Source organism: Lutra lutra, chromosome X (genome assembly GCF_902655055.1).
Source record: "Lutra lutra chromosome X, mLutLut1.2, whole genome shotgun sequence".
NCBI lineage: Eukaryota > Metazoa > Chordata > Mammalia > Carnivora > Mustelidae > Lutra > Lutra lutra.
The window spans coordinates 47091816-47107034 of record NC_062296.1 but is presented as its reverse complement, the minus strand read 5'-3'; the positions used below and the strand labels follow the sequence as shown (position 1 = coordinate 47107034).

The window sequence follows — 15219 nt, the reverse complement described above, 5'->3', positions numbered from 1 at the left end:
TATGGAAGAGGTCACTGCCTATGTTCTCCTCTATGATTCTGATGGATTCCTGCCTCACGTTGAGGTCTATTATCCATTTCGAGTTTATCTTTGTGTATGGTGTAAGAGAATGGTCAAGTTTCATTCTTCTACATATAGCTGTCCAATTTTCCCAGCACCATTTATTGAAGAGACTGTGTTTTTTCAACTGTATATTTTTTCCTGCTTTGTCAAATATTTGACCATAGAGTTGAGGGTCCATATCTGGGCTCTCTACTCTTTTCCCCTGGTCTGTGTGTTTGTTTTTATGCCAGTACCATGCTGTCTTGGTGATCACAGCTTTGTAGTAAAGCTTGAAATCCGGCAACGTGATGCCCCAGCTTTGTTTTTCTTTTTCAACATTTCCTTAGCAATTCAGGGTCTCTTCTGATTCCATACAAATTTTAGGATGTTTGTTCCAGCTCTTGAAAAATGCCAGTGGAATTTTGATCGGAATGACATTGAAAGTGTAGATTGTTCTAGGCAGTATAGACATTTTAACAATGTTTATTCTTCGGATCCATGAGCATGGAATGGTCTTTCATCTTTTTGTGTCTTCTTCAATTTCTTCCATGAGTGTTCTGTAGTTCCTCGAGTACAGATCCTTTACCTCTTTGGTTAGGTTTATTGCCAGATATCTTATGGTTCTTGGTGCTCTATAGTAAGTGGAATCAATTCTCTAATTTCTCTTTCCGTATTTTCATTGTTAGTGTATAAGAAAGCAACTGATTTCTGTACATTGATTTTGTATCCTGCCACATTACTGAATTGCTGTATGAGTTCTAGTAGTTTGGGGGTGGAGTCTTTTAGGTTTTCCATATAAAGTATCATGTCATCTACGAAGAGAGAGAGTTTGACTTCTTCATTGCCAATTTGAATACCTTTTATTTCTCTCTCTTTTTTTTATTTGCTGTTGCTAGGACTTCTAATACTCTGTTGAACAAGAGTGGTGAGAGTGGGCATCCTTGTCGTGTTCCTGATCTCAACAGGAAGCCTGTGAGCTTTTTCCTATTGAGGATGATATTTGCTTTGGGTTTTTCATAGGTAGACTTTATGAAGTTGAGGAATGTTCCCTCTATCCCTATACTTTGAAGTGTTTTAATCAGGAATGGATGCTGGATTTTGTCAAATGCTTTTTCTACCATGTACCTTTTCTGATCAAATTGCTATGAAATCAGAAGAAAACCATGAGAAATAATTTAGAAAGACCACAAATACAGGGAGGTTAAACAACCTGCTACTAAACAATAAATGTATCAACCAGGAAATAAAAGAAGAATGAAAAAATACATTGAAACAAATGAAAATGAAAATACAATGGTCCAAAATCTTTGAGATGCAGCAAAATTGATCCTAAGAGGGCATTGTATAGTAATACAGGCCTACCTCAATAAGCAAGAAAAATTTCAAAGCAACAACCTAACCATACACCTAAAAGAGCTAGTGGAACATAAGGGATAGCATAGAGGACATTAGGAGAAGGAAGGGAAAAATAAGGGGGGGGGGATTGGAGGGGAGATGAACCATGAGAGACTGGACTCTGAGAACAAACCGAGGGTTTTAGAGGGGAGGGGGTGGGGGATGGGTTGGGCCAGTGATGGGTGTTAAAGAGGACATGAATTGCATGGAGCACTGGGTGCTATATGTAAACAATGAATCTTAGAACACTACATCAAAAACTAATGACATACTGTACAGTGACTAACATGACATAAAAAAAACAGGTAAAGCCCAAAGGCAGCAAAAGGAAGGAAATAATAATGATTACAGCAGAAATAAATGATATAGAAACTAAGAAAACAATAGAAGAGACCAATGAAACCAGGAGCTGGTTCTTTGAAAAAATTAATAAAAATTAATAAAATTGATAAGACTCTAACCAGATCTATCAAAAAACAGGAAAAAGAACCCAAATTAATAAAATTACAAATTAAAATAAAATTACAAATTAGAGGAGAAAGAACAACCAATACTACAGAAATCCAAACACTTATAAGAGAATATTATGAAAAACTATATGCTAACAAATTAGAGAAACTGGAAGAAATGGATACATTCCTAGAAACATATAAACTACCAAAAGTGAAAGAGGAAGAAATAGAAAATATGAACAGACTGATAACCTGCAAAGAAACTGAATCAGTCATCAAAAACTCCCAACATATGGAAGTCCAGGACCAGACAGCTTCATGTGTGAATTCTACTACTTAAAGAAGAGTTAATACCTATTCTTCTCAAACTATTCTAAAAAATAGAAAAGGAAGGAAAACTTCCAAATTCATTGTATGAAGCCAGCATAGAATACTGGCTGATACCCTGATACCAAAACCAGATAAACAGATCACTAAAAAGAGAGAACTAAACTACAGGTCAATATCCCTGATGAATGCAGATGCAAAAATTCTTAATAAAATACTGGCAAACTGAATCCAACAATATAGTAAAAGAATCATCCACCACAATCAAGTGGGACATATTCTTGGGTTGCAAGAGCAGCTCAATATATGCAAATCAATGTGATACACTACATTAATAAAGTAAATTAATAATAATAAAATTAATAAGAAAAATAGAAAATAAAAGAACCATGTGATCATTTCAATAGATACAGAAAAGGCATTAGATAAAGTACAACATTCATTCTTGATAAAAATCCTCAACAAAGTAGGTTTAGAGGGAACATATCTCAACATAATAAAGGCCATATATGAAAAGCCCAAAGGTAACATAATACTCAATGGGGAAAACCTGAAAGTTTTTCCTCTATGGTCAGGAAGAAGACAGGGATATCCACTCTCACCTCTCTTATTTAACATAGAACTGAAAGTCCTAGCCACAGCAATCAGACAACAAAAAAAATAAAAGGCCTCCAAATTGGCAAGGAGGAAGTAAAACTTTCACCATCTCCACATGACATGAATCTATATATAGAAAACACAAAAAGACTCTACCAAAAAAAACCCTGCTAGAACTGATAAATGAACTCAGTAAAGTCACAGGACACAAAATCAATGTACAGAAATCTGTTACATTTCTATACATCAATAATAAAGTAGCAGAAATGGAAATAAAGAAATCTATGCAAGGACACCCGGGTGGCTCAATCAGTTAAACCTGTGCTTTCAGCTCAGGTCATGTTCTCAGGGTCCTGGGATTGGGTCCTGTGTTGGGGTCCTTGATCCACAGGGAGTCTTTCTCCCTCTCTCCCTGCTTGTGCTCACTCTCTATCTCTCTCTTTAACAAATAAAATCTTTTAAAAAAAAAACCAATGCTATTTACAATTGCACCAGAAACAATTAGACACATGGGAATAAACCAAACCAAATAGGTAAAAGACTTGTACTCTGTAAACTATAAAACACCAATGAAAGAAATGGAAAAGGACACCAAGAAATGGAAAGCCATTCCATGCTCATGGATTGGAAGAAAAAAATGCTGTTAAAATTTTTATCCTACCCAAAACAATGTACACATTAATGCAGTTCCTATCAAAATAGCCCCAGCATTTTTCACAGAGCTAGAACAAATAATCCTAAAATTTGCATGGAACTACAAAAGACCCTGAATAGCCAAAGCAATCTTTTTTTTTTTTTTTAAAGATTTTATTTATTTATTTGACAGAGAGAGACCACAAGTAGACGGAGAGGCAGGCAGAGAGAGAGAGAGAGAGGGAAGCAGGCTTCTTGCTGAGCAGAGAGCCCGATGCGGGACTCGATCCCAGGACCCTGAGATCACGACCTGAGCCGAAGGCAGCGGCTTAACCCACTGAGCCACCCAGGCGCCCCTAGCTAAAGCAATCTTGAAAAAGAAAAGTGACACTGGGGCATCACAATTTTGGACCTCACATTATATCACAAAGCTGTGTGGTACTAGCACAAAAACAGACACATAAATGAATAGAATGGAATAGAAAACCCAGAAACGAACCCTCAACTATATGGTCAAAAGACAAAAATGGTGTTTGGGAAACTAGACAGTAACATGCAAAAGGATGAAACTGGACCACTTTGTTACACCATACCAAAAAATAAATTCAAAATGGATTAAATACCTAAATGTAAGGGGTATCTGGGTGGCTCAGTCAGCTAAGCATCTACTCTTGATTTCGGCTCAGGTCATGTTCTCAAGCCCTGCATCTGGCTCCACGCTGGGCATGGAGCCTGCTTAAGATTCTCCCTCTCCCTTTCCTTCTGCTGCCCTCCTCTCTAAAATAAAGACCTATATATGAGAGAGAGAGAGGCAAACCAAGAAACTGACCCTTACCTATAGAGTTAAAAGATGGCTAAAAGAGGATGTAGGGGTGCCTGGGTGGCTCAGTTGGTTAAGCATCTGTCTTTGGCTCAGGCCATCATCCCAGGGTCCTGGGATCGAGCCCTGTGTTGGGGGTCCCTACTCAGCAGGGAGCCTGCTTCTCTCTCTCGGGCTCCCCCTGCTTGTGCGTGCTCTCTCTCTCTCTCTCTCTGTCAAATAAATAAAATCTTAAAAAAAAAGACGGTGTGGGTGGGGAGATGGGTTAAATAGGTGATGGGCATTAAGGAGTGAACTTGTGATAAGCACCAGATATTGTATGGTATTGTTGAATCAGCATATTGTGTACCTGGAACTAATATTACACTGTATATTAACTAACTGGAATTTAAATAGAAACTTAAGAGAAAATACACAGATGAGAAATAACCATATAAAGAGGTACTCAACTTCATATGTCATCAAGGAAATGCAAATGAAAAGAACAATGACCAAATTATGGAAAGAGCCCAGGTGTATGTATGTATGTACGTATGTACATGTGTACACCACATCTTCTTTAGTCATTTATCTGTCGGTGGACATTGACTATATATATATATATTACTCATCCATCAAAAAGATGATATCTTGCCATTTGCAATGAAATTGATGTAACTAGAGGGCATTATGCTAAGCAAAAGAAGTCAGGCAGAGAAAGACAAATACAATATAATTTCACTTGTATGTGGAATTTAAGAAATGAAACAGATGAACATAGGGGGAAAAAAAGAAAAATAAGATGAAAACAGAGAGATAGGCAAACCATAAGAGACTCTTAACTATAGGGAACAAAGTGAGGATTTCTGGAGGGGAAGTGGGTGGGGGGATGGGGTAACTGGGAGATTGATATTAAGGAGGGCACTTGAAGAAATGGGCACTGGGTGTTGTATGCAAGTGATGAATCACTGAATTCTACCTCTGAAACCAATAATACAGTATATGTTAATTAAATTGAATTTAAATTTAAAAATTTTTAAAAATAGGGCGCCTGGGTGGCTCAGTTGGTTGGGCAACTGCTTTCGGCTCAGGTCATGATCCTGGAGTCCTGGGATCGAGTCCCGCATCGGGCTCCCAGCTCCATGGGGAGTCTGCTTCTCTCTCTGACCTTCTCCTCGCTCATACTCTCTCTCACCGTCTCTCTCTCAAATAAAGAAATAAAATATTAAAAAAAAAACTTTAAAAAAAATTTTTAAAAATAAAGAACAATGACATACTACTACATACCTATCAGAATGGCCAAAGTCTGGAACACTGACAATACCAAATGCCAGAAGGATGTGGAGCAACGAGAACTCTCACTCATTGCCAGTGGGAATGTAAAATGTTGCAGCCACTTTACAAGACGCTTTGGCAGTTTCTCACAAAATTAAACATGATCTAGCAATTGATCTCCTTAGTATTTAACCAAATATGTCAAAAATATATGTCCACACAAAATTTGCACACAATGTTTATGGCAGCTTTATTTGTAATTGCCAAAATGCAGAAGCAGTCAAGATGTCCTTCAGTTCAGTAGTTGAGTTGATAAATAAACTGGGGTACATTCAGACAATGGAATATTATTCACTGCTAAAAAGAAATGAGCTATTAAGCCATGAAAAGGCATGGAAAAAACTTAAATGCATATTACTAAGTGAAGGAAGCGAATATGAAAAGACTACAAACTGTATGACTCCAGCTATGTAACATTCTGGAAAAGGCAAAACTATGAAGGCAGTAAAAAGATCTGTGGTTGTCGGATGTTGGAAGGGTGAGGAGGGATGAATAGGTGGAGCACAGGATTTTTAGGGCAGTGAAAATATTCTGTATGATACCATAATGACAGATACGTGTCATTAACTAAAAAATATGCTATATCAAAAAAAATTTAAACTTTCTTTGTACAAAAGTTACCTTCAAGCCCAGTCATCAGTTTTCATCGTATCATAGATATTCAGAAGGACCAAATAATCATGAGTTCTAGTTGATTAAATGTCAGCAAGATGATTTAGTGAATGTAGTATTTTCCTCTTTGACAATACACTAGAACTATTTTTTGGGAGAATCCTTCCAGAATAAAAATGCATACATCATAAATGAAATCTCCCACTGACACTTTCTGCTTCCCTGCCCTCTTTCCTTTTTTAATAACATTATATTTATTGGGGCGCCTGGGTGGCTCAGTGGGTTAAAGCCTCTGCCTTCAGCTCAGGTCATGATCCCAGGGTCCTGGGATGGAGCCCCACATTGGGCTCTCTGCTCAGCGGGGAGCCTGCTTCCTCCTCTCTCTCTGCCTACTTGTGATTTCCATCTGTCAAATAAAAACAAACAAAAACCATCCTATTTATTGAGGTATAATTTACATATGGTAATGTTCACCCTTTTTATATGCTCAGTCTTATGAATTTTGACAAAAGAATATCATACTAGAGTTAAAATATGTAACATTTCATCACTCCAGAAAGTTCCCTCATGCTCCCCTGTAATGAATCTTCTCCCCACCCCCATACTTCCTCCAGGTACTCACTGATCTGTTTTGTCCTCATAGTTTTGCCTTTTCCAGAATTTTATATAAATAAAACCATTTGTGTCTGGCTTATTTCACTTCAGGTAATGACTTTGTGAATTGTTGAAATTTTTGCTGGTATCAATAGTTCATTTCCATTTATTGCAGAGTTGTAACCCATTGTATTAATGTATACCCACTTCTCCATTTACTGGTTGAAGTACATTTTGAGCTATTGCCAAGTTCCCCCCTTTCCTATTTATTAAATCATTGAAACAAAATAGCATATTAAAACATTTAAATCGGGGCGCCTGGGTGGCTCAGTGGGCTAAAGCCTCTGCTTTTGGCTCAGGTCATGATCCCAGGGTCCTGGGGTGGAGCCCCGCATCGGGCTCTCTGCTCACTGGGGAGCCTGCTTCCTTCTCTCTCTCTGCCTGCCTCTCCGCCTACTCGTGATCTCTCCCTGTCAAATAAATAAATAAAATCTTAAAAAAAAACATTTAAATCACAAAACAAAATGGTCAATGTATAGAAAAATATTAAGAAAACAAATGTCCTCATCATGAAAAAGTACACAAAAGTAAAATCTTAATTCTATTGTTGAATTTGGGATGCATAGCTATGAAAAATTTTTATAGTCATCATCTAGGTAACATCTTTATGTTAAAATAAAATTATGTTAGCTTTAATAAGAGGAGATTACAAATTTCACTATTGGTCAAAACTCACCCAAATAACAGGATTAGATATACATCTTTCATCTTATGAAACTTACCCTAACCTTTAACCCCAGACTTCAGTGATGATATTATTAACTTAAAATAAAATATTCTATGACAAATCACATCCCACTATTCTTTCAGTGTACCTACTGAATGGACTTAAGTTATTTTTAAGGATCTTCCAAATATCATCTTCACTGATATTAGAAAATAGAATTTCATTATGCACATTTACAATTGCCTTGATGCTACCTCTAGGACACTCTTCTTCAGTTATTGTCAAGTTTTGGCAGTTATAAAAAAAGGCTGCTGAGTAATATTCCATTGTACATATATGTTACATCTTCTTTATCCATTCATCACTCAATGGATATTTGGGCTCTCTCCATTTTTTGGCTATTGTAGATAATGCTGCCATAAACATTAGGGTGCATATGTCCCTTTGAATTTGTATTTTTGTGTCCTTTGGGTAAATACCTAGTAGTGCAATTGATGGATATTAGGGTAGATATATTTTTAACTTTTTGAGGAAACTCCATACTGTTCTCCAGAGTGGCTGCTCCAGTTTGCATTCCCATCAACAGTGCAAAAGTATTCCCCTTTCTCTGCGTCCTTGCCAACACCTGTTGTGTCTTGTGTTGCTAATTTTAGCCATCCTGACAGGTGTGAGATGGTGTCTTATGGTGGTTTTGATTTGTATTTCCCTGCTGAGTGATGTTGAGCAGTTTTTCATGTCTGTTAGCCATCTGGATGTCTTTTTTTAATGACAGAGAACGAACTGAAGGTTGACAGAGGGAGGTGGGTTGGGATGGGCTAGATGGGTACTGAGTATTAAGGAGGGCACGTGTTATGATGAGCACCGGGTATTGTATATAATGATGAATTATGAATTCTATTCCAGAAGCCAGTATTTCACTGTATGTTAACTACCTAAATTTAAATAAAATTAAAAAAAAAAAACAAGAACAAAAGCAAAACAACAACAACAACAAAAAAGCTGCTATGAACATCTAGGTATAGGTTTTTGTGTAACATAAGTTTTCATTTATCTTTAGTAAATACCTAGGAGTGGGATTTCAAGATCATGTGGTAATTGTACATTGAACTTTATAAGAATCTGCCAAACTGTTTTCTAAAGTAGATATAACATTTTGTATTCCCACCAGCAGTGTATGACATTTCCAGTTCCTCTGCATCCTCTCCAGTAGTAGGCATTGCAATTTCTTAAAAACCTTTTTAGTGGGTATGTAGGGTTATCTCACTGTGGCTTTAATACGCAGTTCTTGAATGCTATTGAGCATATTTTCATATGCTGAATTGTCATTCGTAGTGTGTGTGTGTGTGTGTGTGTGCGTGTGTGTGTAATGTCTGTTCAAATCTTTCGCCCATGTTTTAAACTGGATTGCTTGCTTTATTCTTACTGAGTTATGAGACTCAACATACTAACACTTGTGTTAGTTATGACTTACTGAGTTATGAGAGTCAACATACTAACACTTGTGTTCTGGATACTAGTCTCTTTTATCAGATGTGTGCATGTTGTAAATATTTTTCCCACCCTGCGGCTTGCTTTTTTGCTCTGACAACAGTATTTTATGAAAGGGAGAAATTTTAAATTTTGATTAAGTCTAATGTATCAATGTTTTTCTTTTATGGATCATCCTTTTTGTTAATTTCTGTGAAATCTTTGCCTACCTAAAGGTCAGAAAGATTTTTCATCTATACCTTTTTCAGTAAGTTTTTTAGTTTTAAGTTTTACATTTAAGCCTATGATCCATTTGTATTAATTTTTGTATATAGTGTGACTATTGGTATTTATAAAGCTCTCTTAAATATGGTTACATCTGATTATTATTTAAAAGAAAATTTAGAGGAAGTCACATCAGGAATTTTAATCCCCATTTTACAGATAAGAAAACAGGATTAGAGAAGTGCTGTGTGACTTGCTCAAGGTCCCATGGCTGATAAGAGGTGAAATTTTATAGTAAGAGGTAAAATTGTGATGAGAAAGTTCAGGTTTCCTGCTGTGCCAGGCTAGTACTCTTGAAGCCAGGCAGCTGGGGCTCAAGTTGGTTCCCAGCAAAGCAGAGATTCCCAGTGGGGATCTGAGCAACCTGTTAGACGCTGAGATAAGAGGCACAGATGGTGGACTAGCCTTGACCCAACTCAGACTGCCCTCCTCTGACCAACTTGGGGTTCCACAATTGAAGAGAGCCAGAAGCTGGCCTGGTACCTTGCTCAGGTGATACTCAGTGAATGCTTTTTGATGATATGGAGACGTGGAACATGTTCAGAGGAGAGCTCTGAAAGTAATTACTGAATTAGAAATTAAAGCTGAGAAAAAAAAGTTAAGGAAACTAATATTATTTTGCCTAGAAAAGAGGCCTAATAAGAAACTTGATAACAGCTTTCAAAGAAAAAAAAAATTGAGCTTTCTTTCTGAGGGGTAAACAAAGGGAAATGGGCTGGAAGAATCTCAGTAAAAGGGTAAATCTCTTTCTCCCTGGTGAAGATTGTTATGGACACTTAAGAACTTTTTTTTTTTAATTAGAGAGAGAGAGAGTGCACAAACAGGCAGAGGAGCAGGCAGAGGGAGAGGGAAAAGCAGGCTCCCCACTGAGCAAGGAGCCTGACATGGAGCTGGATCCCAGGACCATGACCCAAGCCGGAGGCAGCTGCTTAACCAACTGAGCTACAGAGGCATCCCACTTAAGAACTTTTATAAACAAGAAAAACTCTTCTTATTTGAGTTTAGAGTCTGGGATTTGCCAAACATAGGCCCTGATGAAGGATTTCAGCATGAGGGTTGCATGACCTCTTGTGAAGTGCCCTTAGAAATCTCTGGGTGGCTCCTAAATCTGCCTTGTGTCCTCATACAATTCTGGGAGTCCTTTTGTCTGTGGACTTCCCTGCTCTTTAGTCTTTATATCTTTACAAAACTGTTCAAATGGCCAACACAAGCTTTACACTAGCTCCTGAAGGCTTAATTAGCTCCCGTGCTCCTTGGCCCTGAAGCCAGGTAGAACATGCTTAAGACTATAAATCTGGCTTAGCATGCCTGGAAGGGCCTAAAGTGTTGGCTAGTCCAAATCTGACCCCGATTCTTGAATCCCCTGTTTTATATCTAGCATCTGCTTGCACACCTTCAATTATGGAAAGCTTCATTCATCCAAATAGAAGACATAATACAGTGAACTTTGGACTAGGAATAAGAAGAGTTGGGTTTGAGTCCCAGCTCTGCCACTAACTTGCTGTGTGATCTTTGGTAAGTCCCTTCACATTTCTGGACCTGTTTCTTTATGAGTAAAACGATAGTGGAGGAATCTCTTTTAGTTTATGTTGGTTTAACTGCTGTAACGAAGGGCCCTTAAAAATTCAGTGACTTAAAGGACAAGAAGCTTGAAAGACTCCTAATTATTGGAAACAAAGTGAGGGTTGCTGGAGGGGAGGTGGGTAGGGGCATGGGGTAACTGGGTGATGGGCATTAAGGAAGGCACTTTATGCAATAAGCACTGGGCATTATATGCAACTGATGAATCACTAAACTCTACCTCTGAAACTAATAATACACTATGTGTTAACTAGATGAATTTAAATTAAAAAAAAAAGAAATTTATTTTTTATGCAGTGTTCAGGGAAGGGGTTCCAGATTGGAAAGTGAAATTTGCTTCATGTAGTTACCTAGGGGCCCAGACAGAACTGATGGTAGTTCTACCAGTCTTAATACATGGCTTGCAAGGTCACTTATAGTTGTAGCTCACAGGAAAGCAGAAATCTCATGGGAGTTTCTTATGGTCCTGGCCTGGAAGTGGTGTGTATTACTTTAACACACATACTATTGGTCAGAATTCAGTCATATGGTCATACCAAACAGCCAAAGTAGCTGAGAAATGTTGTATACCCATGTGGTGAGTAGCTAGAAGATCCCATCATAGACTTGATCTCTAAAAGTTCCGTATCCCAGCTCTGTAGCTCTAGGTGTGCTTATTAACTAAACTACTGGTTCTCACATTGCTCCGCTACAAGTACTATGGAAGCCACCTAACCTCTCTGACCATTAGGGACTAGCAGGATGACAGTGAGGCCAATGCAATGTCCCCTGTGAAAGGCCAGAGAAGAAGAACTGAGATACCAACTGTATCACATTAAGCTAAGTTGTCTTTGTGCTTCTTTTCTCTGCAGCATGGGTAGGAGCACTCTCAATGGGCATGATCTTCTTCTGTTCTCCCATTGTGAGTATATTCACTGATCGTTTGGGCTGCCGAATCACAGCAACTGCAGGGGCTGCTGTCGCTTTCATAGGCCTCCATACCAGCTCCTTTACCAGGTAAGGCTAGGAGTTGCTGGCCATTTGCCCAAGGCTGAAGGTTGGCTTCTTTCTGAACATCATCTAGGGACACTTCCCATTGCAGAATCCACTGTGGCCCTGTCCATGTAGGGTCCTCAAAAACCCTGCTCCTGAGAACCATTGTCCAATGAGATTCATCTAAGTAGGTTTTCCAGGACACATTGGTATACAATATCCCCAAAGAGGACTGAAGAGTTCCAAAGTGGTGGGAGAAGGCTAAACTTGGAAGTCCATAAAGCTGGGCCTAACTCCAGTTTTGGACAGTAAATGGCTATGGCCAATGATGAGTACCATTCCCCTATCTGGGCCTCAGTACCTATATCTATAACATGAGGGGATTAGACTAGATGGTCTTTTCAGTTCTCTTCCAGCTCTGCCATTTTATTCCCCTTCAATATGCCACACAACTCATGACCTCGCTTGCCTTCCTAGGAATGAGCTTCTGGAGTGAATCCATGTGAAACATCTACCTTACAGGATTCCTGAGGGAATCTTATATTGAAAAAAGAAGTCAGCTGGCCAGAAGGCCATTTAGCATTTCTGGCTCCTTTCCAGATATTTCTGGCTGCTAGTGTATGGATAATTTGGGAAAGAAAAAAAAATCATGTCTTGGGAATGAGAAGGGATGTTTAGCAGCATCCCCCACTAGGGCTCCAGACCTGGCACCCAGCTACCCAGCTAGGCCTAGGCTAACCTCAAACTCTGGTCCAGTTGGTCCTACTGTCAAAACTTGGTAGTTTCAGGCAAGAAGCAGGTTATAAATTCATTCTCTGGTTTCTTTCTGCCAACACTGAAGTATGTCTGCAGAGAAAAAGAGATATAAAAACCCTCCACCGTGGCCTGAGGAAGATGAAGAAGTCTGTTGACTTTCTGCTAAAGACACTTTGGAAGTTATTATACCTCCCACTTCCAATCTGCCTGGGCTGGTGTATGAGAATGCTGGCCTAGAGACATGGCTAACTTGTCAGGGACTTGCTTTCTGATCTTGGCTCACCAGAGAAGGACTATGGTTATACTCTCTAGGCCTATGTTTCCACTAACAGTGGAGAATGATAACTGGGTTCTGTTATCATTCACACAATTGGGCCCTGTGAGAGGGAGCCAGCTTTCTTTAGGACTTGAGTATTTCTGGCTACCCAGCCTACCCTCCAGCAGAGCTTGGATATGGCCTACAATGATTTATTGGCTTGGTCCCATCCAGCTGGGACAGTGGAGGGGAAAACCATGCCCTGCTTGGAATGTGCTCAACCTTCGTATGGCAGCAACCCCTCTCAGGATCCCTTTCAGGATCCCTTTGGTGGTTGGCCTCATTTGCTCTAAGAAAGCTAGTGACTGGTCCCTTGAGGGAAGGAGCTAGGCCTCAAAAGTGGATCCAGTCTCAGCACTACACAGCAGAGCCCTGTTTTTCAATGCTGAGCAGAGTAAAGTATAAACAAATTAGCAACATACGGATCCCATTTCTCTTCTAGTACACATCAGCTCAGTTACAGAAGGGGAAGGAGCTCAGATGTATTTTTTTCTGGCACTCTTCTTTAGGCACAATGGAGTAGGTGTTCTGTTCTCCGGCCCCTAAACCCTTCCCTATCCCTTTTGCCTTTTCTGTAAGAACATCTTTAGAACCAAGAAACTTTCTGGATGGCTTCATGTCCAGTGAAAAAATGGTTCTGCTTGTGGCTAGAGCTATAAGTCATCCTTTTTGTTGTCTGAATCAGGGGTCTGAGTTCCTTTAGATGGCATGAGATGGAACAGAATGTAGGCAGGGCTGAGGAAGCCATGGCAAGCATATGCAGGGGCTTCCTGTCTTGAGGCCCCACCAGAAATAATCTACCACACAGCACCCTGAATTAAATCTCATGCTTTGCCCCCACGAGACCTCTCCTTGAAGGTCTCCCTTAGACCTTCCTAACTCCTCTCCCTAGACAAGGTCCCCAGACCAGGCCAATCCCAAAAAATCTGACAGAAGAGTAGCAGTGGCTTAACTATGTGATCTAAGTGGAGGCAACCCTTTTAAAACTAAAGCTTTTGCTCATATCCAGTGACTGTAAGCAGATGAAAAGCAATCTTGCCATTTGCAACAATACTGACTGAGCTAGAAAGTATTATGCTAAGTGAAATAAGTCAGTCAGAGAAAGAAAAATACCATATGAGTTCAGTCATATGTCAAATTTAAGAAACAAAACGGATAAATATGGGGGGGGGGGAGAGAGGCAAATCATAAAACAGACTCTTAACTATAGAGAAAAACTGATCATTACCAGAGGAGTGGGTTGGGGGATTGGTTAAATGAGTGATGGGGATTAAGGAGTATGCTTGCTGGGGTGAGCACCAGGTATTGTATAGCAATGTTGGATCACTATATTGTACACCTGTAACTAATATTACACTGTATGTTAACTAACTGGAATTTAAATAAACACTTAAATAAAAATAAAGAAAAGGTGATATAGTTGTCTTAGAATCATGAGTGCTAACACCACATCATCTCTATAGCAGAGGCCTAATCCTTTGCTGTATGACCACTGGATCCATCTATGGAGAGCAACTGCCTGACCATGGAGTGTATTAGTTAATTAAGTGGTCAGATAAGAACTATTGCAAAATACATGGAGGGCTCAAAAAGAAAACACAATTCTTCACTAGGTTGTGCCAATATTGTCTAAGGGCAGATGGCTGGCCAAGCTGACCTTCCCATGGCCTTTTCTCTTTTGACACTTTGCCTCCTGTTACAGAGGCTTATGGCCACAGAAGAACTTAAGAGTTTTAAGCCGGAACCTGTCTTACTTTGCCAGGCCCACAATTTCTTTGAGGCTCCACTTCCCATCAAGCAGCCAGGATACTCTGGGAGGCTAAGCCATACCATGTCCAGCAACAGGAACTAAGCTCTGGGAAGTTAAAGGGAATCCTTTCTTCAGATCCCCAAGGAGATCATCTAAAATCTGGAGGAAAGGGGTATCCAGACCTTGGATAGGGCTGGGGATGAGGTTTCTCGGGAAACTACCAGCCATTTTCTGAAATATGAATGGCCCTAAGCATAGAGAAAGATAGTAGAGTTCCATGGAGGATCTTGACCTTCAAAGATCATTGCTCCTTGTAGACCTTTGTTATTACTTGGGATAAAGCTTTGGCTACCAGCCTACCCATGGTGTCTAGGTGAGCAGTAGGGTGAAACTTTTCTAAGACTCTGACATACTCCTTGTAGCCTCTTTTCTAGCCATTGCATAGGTTGGTTCTGGCATTCTTTTGAACAATTCTCTTTGATGGGGTACTATGATTCAAACTAGTGTCATGCAGAACTAGAGTCAAGTGCAAGCTTTGTTGATCCCCAGCTATGCTACCTTGGGTAAATTACTTCTCTG

The 15219-nt window shown here is 39.5% G+C and overlaps 1 protein-coding gene across 1 annotated transcript in view; it reads left to right on the top strand.

Moving 5' to 3' along the window:
* SLC16A2 (solute carrier family 16 member 2) overlaps positions 1-15219 on the top strand; it is a 130177-nt gene that overhangs the window by 104557 nt on the left and 10401 nt on the right. Inside the window, exon 2 of the mRNA XM_047716201.1 lies at positions 11698-11842. Within this exon, the coding sequence (XP_047572157.1) occupies positions 11698-11842 (145 nt within the window). The remainder of the gene's footprint in view (positions 1-11697; positions 11843-15219) is intronic.